This window comes from Bipolaris oryzae (assembly GCF_000523455.1).
Source record: "Bipolaris oryzae ATCC 44560 unplaced genomic scaffold scaffold_224, whole genome shotgun sequence".
Taxonomy (NCBI): domain Eukaryota; kingdom Fungi; phylum Ascomycota; class Dothideomycetes; order Pleosporales; family Pleosporaceae; genus Bipolaris; species Bipolaris oryzae.
Window position 1 is genome coordinate 26,726 of NW_006911500.1, and position 10,296 is coordinate 37,021.

The window sequence follows — 10,296 nt, forward strand, 5'->3', positions numbered from 1 at the left end:
GTGCTGTCAGCACAATTGGGACATGGGAACATGACAGAACAATTACCCAAAATACCTTGGTTTCACGGACATTGGTGTGCAAGCTTGTGAGGGGCAAAACCGTTCAGCGGCCGTTCTCGAATATGCGGGCTGGGTAAATGGACCAGGACGCCACGACAGGTAACACGCCACTGTTGCCAAGGGTTAGAGTATGCGCCTAAACGTTACCATACATGGTGCACACGCCACCATCCAGGGCAGTACTAGCCGGGGGAGCGAGAGAAGATAAGAGAGAGTAAACGTGTTCGTAGCGCAATGCGTCATGTTGTGGTGGATATTATGGTAACATTAACCTGCCAGCTAACGCCTCTTGTTAACCCAATACTCGTATACATACAAGAGCTGAATCTGCAGTGCGGCCTAGAACAACAGATGAACGCCGTGGCAGACCCGCCAATGCAATGCCTGGTAGAGTACAAACGACTATTCCTCTGCCTCGGTGTTCCAAATCTCCACCTCTCTATTCTCCAGTTCCTTCATCTTGTCCTCGCCAAAAATGGTCTCGGTTGGTAAACCAGTTTTGCCGTAGTTGACTACCGGCCCGATGGTGTTGAGCCATTGTGTTCTCCTCTCCATGAGCGTGCGGATTGGCTCGCCGACACCTGGCCTCGAGATGCCAGCATTGGCGACAGGGTGACTGCCACCACCAGCGCCACCAGGCCGTTTATTTTGTTTCTTGCCCTTACCAAGATTGCGATTACGCTTAAGATACGCTGCATTTAACTGATTGTCCAGATCGTCGGCTATGGTGTTGTATTCCTGTTGGGCTATCCGCTCTTCCGTGAGCTCTAGGAGGCGCTGTTTTCGCGCGCCGTTGATGATGGATTGTTTGCGGAGCTCTTCCTGCAAAAAGCGCAGTCGCTGCGCGACTTCATCGTCAAAGTGAGAATCATATGATTGGGCTTCAGCGTCCGTCTCAGAAATGAAGCCAAAATGCTTGAGTTCCATCAGTATACGATCCTCCATGCCCACAAAGTCAGTGCGTGCACCTTGGACTGGGGGCTTCCAGCCAGGCTGGACGAGGTCGGGGAGTTGGGCTGCAGCAGCAAGAGAGTTGGTATTGCTCATGTCTGGCGGTGCGCCTGCGCCCTCGTCAATGTCCATGGCATCTCCGCCAATGCCGTTTGTCTCATTTTGGTGGTTCTGGTTGCCCCGTCCTTCTGGTCGTAGTGTGGCCAGCAAACGTGACAGTAAAGGACCAGCTGAGACTTGGTCTGTTTCCAGCACCTCGTCTGATATGTCTTCAGCTGAACCACGCGGGATGTTGGGAGGTGGCCGCTGGTCAGTCGAGTCAATGTGCATGGATCCGTCTTCTTCCGCCCAAATCTCCTTGTAGTGTCGCGGCCCACGTCTGGGTAACACAAAGGGCGCTACCCGGTCGCCTCGTTCCTTTAGGAAAGCAACGTCTTCTTCTGTCAGTGGCCTAATGTAGGGCTCGACGTAATTGGCAAACACCGTGGCGTTGACCTGTGACGGCGGCTTCGCATTGGAAAAGTCCTTGTCCGGAGGCGAGCCGGCTATCTTGTCGCGCAAATCGGTGACGGGGAATTGAGCGACGCAGTAGATTTCCTTCTTCTCTTCTATTGACATGCCCGGAGTCACCTCGCGGATGTGATATATGGTAGGGTCGTCGAACTTGGCGGGGTCGGGCCCAAAGGTCTGGAACTGTGGTACGGCAGGGGCGGGGGCGGGTTGATGGGAGACGTCAGAGGCGCTGGGCGAAGGGGCATCTGCTGGGCCTGTGCCAGCAGCCGAGGGTGGTGCCTGTGAGACGGGAGAGGATATGGCTGAGGAGTTGTCTGGTGGTTGAGTTAGCGAACTGTTGGATCGCATGGCCCTGAGCCTGGATGACATGCCCGGGGAAGCCATAGTTGGCTGAGCTTGGTCACGTATTTAGGGCAACACAATGCAGGCCAGGTAAGAAAGGGCGTGTAATTGCATGGCGGTCTTGAAGGAAACGAAGACAAAGAAGAGGGCGAAGACGAAGGGGTTAGAACAGTGGACTTGCCTTTGTCACCTCCGTCCTGTCTGGCGACGCCGTGGGCGCCGACTGCGGGAGGGTGCTTTCCATTGTCGTCGTGCTTGGGATTGGCCTTTTTGAGCTTGTGCTTGCGGTCGCGGTCGTCGGTCGCCTTGTCCTTTTCTCGGTCACGCGGAGCACGGCTCTTCTTGAAGCTCATGAGCTCTCTCAGGGCGCCTTCTGACTGAACACAGCGCGACTCTACATTTTTCAGCACCGTCTTCTCGATGTTGTCGCGCATAGTCAGCAGCTGCTTGCCCGAGGGAATGTGGGAGCCATTGCCGGCCGTCTCGAGGATCTCCTCGACCGTAACGGGGCACTTTTTCAGGTACGAAGTGAGGCGGCCGCCAAAGTGCGACGAGGCCGACGAAGGCTCGACCGAGGCGCGCACATTGGGCAGGGGAGTGGTGTTGCGGCTGCGGGGAGTCTGTGAGGGCTTGGAGCCGGGCTTTGTGGCCTTGGCCTTGCCGCTGAGGCCGGTAGGCGCCATGGAGGGCGTGTGGTGAATCGAGAGGGAAGGCAGAGAGGCAGAGGGCAGGCGCGCTGGGATATGCGGGGAAGGCGCGCGCACAGAGGCGGGCGACGGCGACGGCGACGGCGACGGTGATGGCGATGCCTGGACGGAGCTGCTAGTCTGTAGTGGTCGAGTCGAGGATGCGCATCAGCATCAGCACCAGCATCAACACCAGCGACGGCGACGGCGACGGCGACGACGGTGGAGAGAAGGCGTGGGGGCAGGCAGCGCAGGTAGAGTGGTTGTGGTTGCAGTTGCGGACACCGTCGTCATGGCCATGGCTGCGCGGGCAAGGCGGCGATGGCGTCTCGTCTCGTCTCGGCTGGCGTGGTGTGGTTGGTCTCTGTGCCAAGCTGCGCCTCATGGGGTGGCTGCCGCAGCCACCACACGCCCACCATGTGCTTACTGTGTACTCTAGTAGCGACAATACAGTAGTACTGTACAATACACCACACTACATAGGATACGCATACAGGCATAGCAATAGTATGTACATGCCTGCATACATGCATACTTATCCACAGGCCCCGCAACGTCATCATGCCCGGGAAATAAGCTGCCGTGTGCATGCACTGCAGACCATGTGTATGTTGTCGCCAACCAGCCACCCTCAGCGACAGCCGTACCCATCTACTTGCTTGACATGCTCAGATGGAGACATGAGCTTGCATGGATGCATACCCACCTACGTCTCTAAGTAGGCACTTGCGCAGTATAGCATGCGTAGGAGCAAGGAGTAGGTGTAAGTATAGTACAATATGGGCCGGGCTCGGCGTTTCTCAAGTCCGCACGGGCGGCGCGGCTGTGGCCACCAGCCTCCAGCCTCTCCCTCCCAGCTCCGCTCTCTAGCCACCGCTGGCGCGAGGACATGTGCATTCGTCACCACGGCTGCCGCTGACTGCCCCGACGACGTGCCCGCCATCTGCCTCGCTTCCGCCCTCTCCGCTTTGTCGTCGCCATCGTCGCCTTCGTCGCCCTCGTCGCCCTCAGCATGGTCTGCACTCGTGTCGTGTAGTGTAGTGTAGTCGTCGGTGCATACTAGCGACGCCCGTCTAGCCCGCCCCTGTAGCTGTTGCTGTTGCGGTTGCGGTTGCGGTTGCGCCTTCCACAATGTGTACGTCACACCCGCTTGCTGCTCACTCCCCACTCACTGTCCACTTCCTACTACCCGATACCAACGACGCTCTACCATCTACCCACCTACTGACTGACACGACATTTCGCAGCTGCCCAACGCATTGCCATTTTCACCATTGACTTCCCCGACCCTCGCTTCATCGACTACGACAACAACCAGTTCCAGTCGCTCAACGAGTCCCTTGGCTTCCGCTACAATATTCTCAACAACATTCAGACTCTGTCCACCAAAGGCATCGACCCGGACCAGGATCCTTTTGGCATTCTCTATGTACCCCAGGTCTATACTTCGGGCTGTAAAGAGGCCCAGGCCCAATACGTTCCTGCAAACGCCACGCGCCTAGAAAACCTGCCAACTGACAAGGACTACGCCCTCATCGCCGTTGCCCCTTGGTACTCGCCCCAGTGCACTATTGAGTACTTCACCGAGGCCCGCAAGCACTCGACCAAAGCCTTCATCACCTACCTGCCTGGCGATAGCAATGCAAAACCCCCCGTGCTCAACGACGCCGCATGGAACCTCGAGGATGGCGGAAGCTGGCAGTCGCGCAACAAGTTTCCCACCTATGCCGTTTCCTCCATGACTGGATCCAACATCATGGACCAGCTGAACCTCTACTCCGGAAACCTGACCGACGTACCCCATGCAGATCAACTGTCCCAGCTATACGCCAAAACCGACTATATCCGCCTCTGGGCCAACATTGGCACAGGTCAGTAGCCACTGCCTCTTTGCATACATTGTACTCACACTCTGCCCAGACTCTACCAGTCAGCTTCCCAGTCTTTGGGTCTTCCTTGTCATAGTATTGGCCATCCTGCTCGTTGCTGTTAGCTTCACTTCTGTCGTTATGCACATCATCCAGCGAAGACGTCGCAACGACCTTCGTCAGCGCGTTCTCAACGGCCAGGTCGACCTCGAAGCACTCGGCGTAAAGCGTCTCAACGTGACGCAACAAGTACTCGACAAGCTACCAATACACACGTTTTCTGGAAATAGTTCAAGTCATTCGGAAAAGGCCGACCCAGAATCCCTTGCTCCATCAAACGCCGGTCCCTCTGCTGCTGCAAATGCTGAAACTGGCCAAAAACCCACTCTAACTCGTCACTCGTCTGCACCTGAACTACCAAAAACGTCCATGTCCAGTTCTTGGTCGCAACCCACGTGTCCCATCTGCATGGACGACTTTGAGCCAAACGAATCTCAAGTGCGAGAGCTCCCTTGCCACCACATCTTTCACCCCGAGTGCATCGATCCCTTCCTGCTCGGTCACTCATCACTGTGTCCCATGTGCAAGCGGAGCGTGTTGCCCACGGGTGTGTGTCCAGTCAAGATCACAAACATCATGGTCCGGCGGGAGCGGCACATCAACCGCATCCGGGCGCGCAGTGCCCGTGCAGGGAACCCCCAACCAAGCTCAACTACAGCTATGAACCCGGACCCATCAGCATCACCGGCTTCACCTACTCGACCGCCCATGGCTCAGGCATCACTCGGTAGTCGAATAGGCGGAGCCATCACAGGACGCAGAATCTTTAGTGCACCACACCGAACGCAATCTCGACCGAGTGACATTGAAATGGCAATGACGTCGCCATCAGGCCCTCCACCACCACATCTGCCACCCAACGCATCATCTTCACAACAATCCCAAAACTGCGACTCTGCCCAAAGTCGCAGAGAATGGGCCCGACAACGGGCTCTGGCCATGCTTGGCCCTCACCAAGCGCCCGCCACCGATGAAGACGAAGAGCAAAATCTTCCAAAATGGAGGCGCGTCCTTCGCAAAGTCTTCCCAACGTAGTCATCACCAAGGTGTTTCCCTGTCTGGTGATCTTCTTCCTTTTCTTTTCCTCAACATCATGATACCAGGGCATCGGCTCGGCGCAAACAAACCCGTCAATTAGTACTGTAAGAGTTCAACAACGGAGTTTGGCGTAGTTAGTTTTCATCTTCTTCACATCATGCATAGTCTTTTCCATTAGCATCTATATAAATCACTATCCTTCGATATTCCACTATATATCAAAATCATTTTAGATCCAAACCTCTTCTCCATCAATTACATTACTGTCTGTCTGGTTAAGGGCCTATTATTCATCTATTCCAATACTCGGGAGGATGACTCTTCGATATTCGACGTTGGTCTCGAGACAGACTGGAAGGTCTATAGCTTTGAGTGGAGAGCATATTGTTCTAGGAACGGATACGGACTGCTAAACGCCAACATAAGTGTACATGTCTGTCGTGGCGGGTCGAGCAACAGCCCCGGAAAATTAGTATGAGTACTTGGCGTCCATTTTCATGTTGAAGTCAGCGGTGATGTCCAGGCCAGCGGTAATGGTAGTTTGTCCGTTGAAACACTTCAGGCAACCGCTATACCGCGTCATGGCTCTGGAAAATCCCATCTTAAGAACGCCGCCACCTGTCTTGATGATCTTGTTGAGTTTATCCAGCCTCCTTACAAAAGTGTCGAACCATCGGCGGCCAAGCTGGTATGCATCCTCAGCAGCAACCACGCCATGGATTTGAGCGATTTGTATATCACTAGGCGAAGCCCGCTTCTTGACTTTCTCCGAGTTATTGGCTTTGCCAACTTGATGTTTTCAGTCGACGAATGATGGGCTCTTGTCAATCGAACGTTTGCGACTTTTTGACCGTGAATCAATGATTCCATCCCAATAGGAAAGGATGTTAGTATAGTCGACACGCAGATTGACCGGTTTGTCATCTCGCTTGATTAGGTGGAAATTGTAGTCGAGATTGAGTACGTAAATTCCATTTTTGCATGCTGTCAATCCTCGCTTAGGAATCGCCCATGCAGGCAGCCTTAATGTAGACCCAGGCATCATCCGTATCATGCGAGCCCACGGACCTTCATTGACAAGGGGAGAAAGTCTGATGGTAGTGTCTTCGGCGCCCTTGTAGAAGGTTTTGCGAAACCTTTTAGAATCGGCGGGGTGGCTGCAGTACAGTCGGATGGTTCTCACCGCACGATCGGAGACCGAGTTCAGTGTAGTCTGTTTTGTCGTGATGATGGACCTCTCCTTGCGGCCTACTGGCTCCTCATCAGTAAGAACCGTGGACGGGGTGTGGAAAACATCATTCATCGATCCAGGAGGGACGTCAAGCATAACGAAACCGTAAGGATCGTCGCCAGGATCCTCCTCCAGATCATTTGGTGTTGTATCCTTTTTGTTGTGCCGAAGTTATTGAAGAAATCCCAACTGACGTCATCGCCTTTGTCGTCGTAATAGATGCTCCACAGGTAGTTTGGCTCTGCCGGCCACTGTTGATTGAATCGAGACGGGGGCTAGCAACAAAGAGGAAAATCCGGTACAGCGGAAGGATCAGTTGCGAATTACTTAGAGAACTCTCCGCTGTCGAGAGCGTGTGGCTTATTGGGCCGATCAGCTGATATGAAGGTTACGGTCATCTTGATCGTCTCAGACGCACACTGGGCAAGCGAGGATGTGCAAAGTTCGCATATTACGTTGCTGAGTAGTCATTAAAAGTACCTTGGAGTCTTTCTGGCCCTATTTCACACTTTTTTGATTAATCTACAGCTTGTGGGTGGTGAGTTACGAAACATCATCGGCCTACTGAGTGTTTTAGGACTGTCGAAGGAACTAGTATCGACACCTCCCATCTCAAGAATACGCTCACAACGCTCTGGGTAATATTAGCCGTTGATCCTTTTTGCGTGAAAACACAGATCCTCATACCACCTGTGTTTTCATCATATCTGGTCACCATCTCAGTCTCATTGTCACGACAGGACTTCCTACAGCCAGCCCATGAGTTCGTCTTCAAGATCTCGGTACCGTCGCAACGAAGCTTTCTCTGTTAGCTTTTGCAGTCAGCAACCGGCAGCACCACTTACACTTCATATACCAGAGGGGCAATACCCTTTACGTCGAAGTAAGAGTCGACGTTGAGCACGATTGAGAAGCTCCACATCCACGGTCACAACCGAACGCGCTACTATGCTCCAGCGCACCAACCCACTCGCACTTCTTTGCCTGTGCTTTAGTGAGGCAACATATGTAGCGCCACCATCCTTCCGAACATTCCCCATTGAGATCGTAGTCATAGTTCCGTTGTTCTGGGGCATGACCTAGCTGGACAGGAGAGAAACCACTCTTGCATACTTGGTCTTAGGTTTTCTCCCCGACGGTACCGCTAGTGCAAATTGGCGTTGTATAGCAACGTTTACCTGTGTATGCTGAAAGATCAAACGCGAGTCGACCGGCTTCACCAGCATCAAGTCCAGATCTTTTTATCGGCATCTTTTCCATAACTTCTTCTCTAAAGAGAGCGGTCATAGTTGGGTGATCTTGGATATCAAGATCGAGCCACCAGAGTTTCAACTTTGTCAAGCATTTGGAGAATATGCACCGCTTTCTGGCTTCAAAAGACTCTTCATCATCATCATCATCATCATACTGGATCCATTGGTCGGGCCCATACACCATCCAATTCACAGAATATTGCTCATCATAGTACACCTGAGATCCGAGCCAACTCTTATGCCCTTGAACTTCTGAGTAGGACAATATTCCGGCTTCGAGAGTGCAGTCTCCGGCAAAGCCTGCGCTAGGGAATCGGCAGTTCGGTAGTGTAGTACATTTCGTATCCTCCATGGTGAAACTGCGGCCGTAGAAGCTAAAGCCCAACACGATTTTGTCAGGAGAAACGCCATTGCACCAGCGAAGATCCAACCACTGCTCAATCTCTGCCAGGTTTGTATGACCTTTTAGGGACATGCCAGTCCACACATTCCTCTAATCCCAAAGTTTGTGAGTGCCGTGTATCATGATGCTGGAGGAATCAACATACTTGTCCAAATTGTTCAAACTGAAGCCTCGTGGGTACCAGTACCAAGCGGGCGGAGTCAGGGTCAGCTAGAACCAGAGTCTTCTTTATCGAATGCATCACGAATTTCGCAACAGAGTAGTACGGAGTTGCTGTAATCCTCCTTCTTGCCGCTGCGATCTTCGATTACATCATACTCCCAGCCTAAGCAAGACGATATTGTCCCCTTGGCAAGCGAGAGACATAAAAAACGCAGCAAGTTTAGCGTTATTGAGTCTTATCGCAGAGTAAAAAGAACTAATTCTCTAGACTCTTCGGCCAGATATTAGATATACTGCGACACACCCGCTAGGTTAGTAATAAACGCTTACCTAAGCTGTCTCTCTAGTAGTCTATGAGTAATAGAAGTAACAGTAAGTCTTTCTTGAGTTATCGTTAAGAGTCTCTAAAGTAGTAAGTAGATTTAAGTTAAAATAATTAGTAAATCTAGACTTATTATTCCTTTTTACTTTATACTTAAGATTACCTACCTAGGTATAGTGCTTAAGGTTAAGTACTAGACTAGTAAATAAGTATAGTGTATTAAGAGTTTAGAAGTAAATAGTATGGTGGTAAATGGGTAGATGTAGGTGTTAGGTTAGGTTAGACTAGTAAATAGGTAGAGTCTACCTAGAGATATAGTCTAGGTTTGGTTAGATTATATAGACCTTAGATAAAGGTAGTAGTAGAGGTTTTTGGCGTTAGGTAGTAGTTAGGTTAGGTCTTATAGAGATATAACCTAACTTAACTACTACTTAGAGTCTATACGCTCTAACCTCTACTACTATCTAATACTTAGAATCTCTACTACTATCTCTATCTAAGATTTATATAATTTAATCTAATTTAAACTATATTTTTAGATAAACTTTATATATCTACTAGCTATAATTACTTAAATTTCTTATATATTATATTAAAACTATATTATAGTTTTATAGAGAGATTAGTTTTCTATATAGTAATTTTTATTAATAAACCTTATTTATAAACTATTCTATTACTTTTACAGATTATAAAATTAATTAAAATAATTAAGTATAGTAGTATAAAGAGTAAAAATACTTATATAAGAATAATATTATCTTTTAATTTACTAGATAACTTTATAATTTAATATTTTTACTAACTAGATTTACTTCTTTAGTCTTTATTATCTCTTTACGTATAGAAAGCTTAAAAAGATTATTAATCTTATTCTATAGTTAATTTTTAGATAGTATAGTATTAACTATCTAGTTAAGCTTATTAATAATAGTATACTTAAGAACTAGTATTATATAAATTTTTTAGGCGCTACGCTTATATCTCTAATCTCTAATTATATTTTCTATAATATTAAAAATTTACTTTATACTATCTTAAGTAATAGATATAGTAAAAATATCTTTAGTAGCTTAAATAAAGTAAAAGTAAATTAATAAGTTTACTTTTTATTAGTATAAAACTTAAATTACTTTTTTTCTTTTATATAGAGAGTACATTAATATAGTATACTTTCTTAGTAGGTTAAATCTCTCTCTTTATTAATTTCTTTAACTTAGAAATTATAGCTAAAGGAAAATAAGTTACTAAACTATAACTATCGTAAAAGAGCTTATATAACTATTTAGAGCTTTATAATCTTAAAGTATATAAGCTAGTTAATAGTTATTGATATTTTTAGATATTATAATTACTAAAATAGTTCATAATCTATTAATAGTATATATACTTATTATTTTAATTCTA

General features: G+C 48.8%; 4 protein-coding genes across 4 annotated transcripts; 1 reads left to right on the forward strand and 3 right to left on the reverse strand.

The window, feature by feature from the left end:
- Positions 1-462: 462 nt before the first annotated feature.
- Positions 463-2,549, reverse strand: COCMIDRAFT_108004 (uncharacterized protein; the record flags this gene model as incomplete). Its single annotated transcript, XM_007694554.1, has 2 exons — positions 463-1,838; positions 2,057-2,549. 2 exons carry the CDS (start codon positions 2,547-2,549, stop codon positions 463-465), a joined length of 1,869 nt encoding a protein of 622 aa, XP_007692744.1.
- A 717-nt stretch (positions 2,550-3,266) lies between these two features.
- On the reverse strand, positions 3,267-3,443 carry COCMIDRAFT_107995 (uncharacterized protein; the record flags this gene model as incomplete). The annotated part of the gene is made up of 1 exon (XM_007694555.1): positions 3,267-3,443. The coding sequence occupies one exon, from the start codon at positions 3,441-3,443 to the stop codon at positions 3,267-3,269; it is 177 nt and encodes a 58-aa protein (XP_007692745.1).
- Positions 3,444-3,798: 355 nt separating this feature from the next.
- Positions 3,799-5,515, forward strand: COCMIDRAFT_108006 (uncharacterized protein; the record flags this gene model as incomplete). Its single annotated transcript, XM_007694556.1, has 2 exons — positions 3,799-4,423; positions 4,473-5,515. Coding segments are annotated over 2 exons (1,668 nt in total), but the record flags the coding sequence as incomplete, so codon positions are not given.
- Positions 5,516-5,987: 472 nt separating this feature from the next.
- COCMIDRAFT_9431 (glycoside hydrolase family 18 protein) lies at positions 5,988-8,477 on the reverse strand (the record flags this gene model as incomplete). Its single annotated transcript, XM_007694539.1, has 3 exons — positions 5,988-6,307; positions 6,353-6,769; positions 7,928-8,477. 3 exons carry the CDS (start codon positions 8,475-8,477, stop codon positions 5,988-5,990), a joined length of 1,287 nt encoding a protein of 428 aa, XP_007692729.1.
- Positions 8,478-10,296: the final 1,819 nt, after the last annotated feature.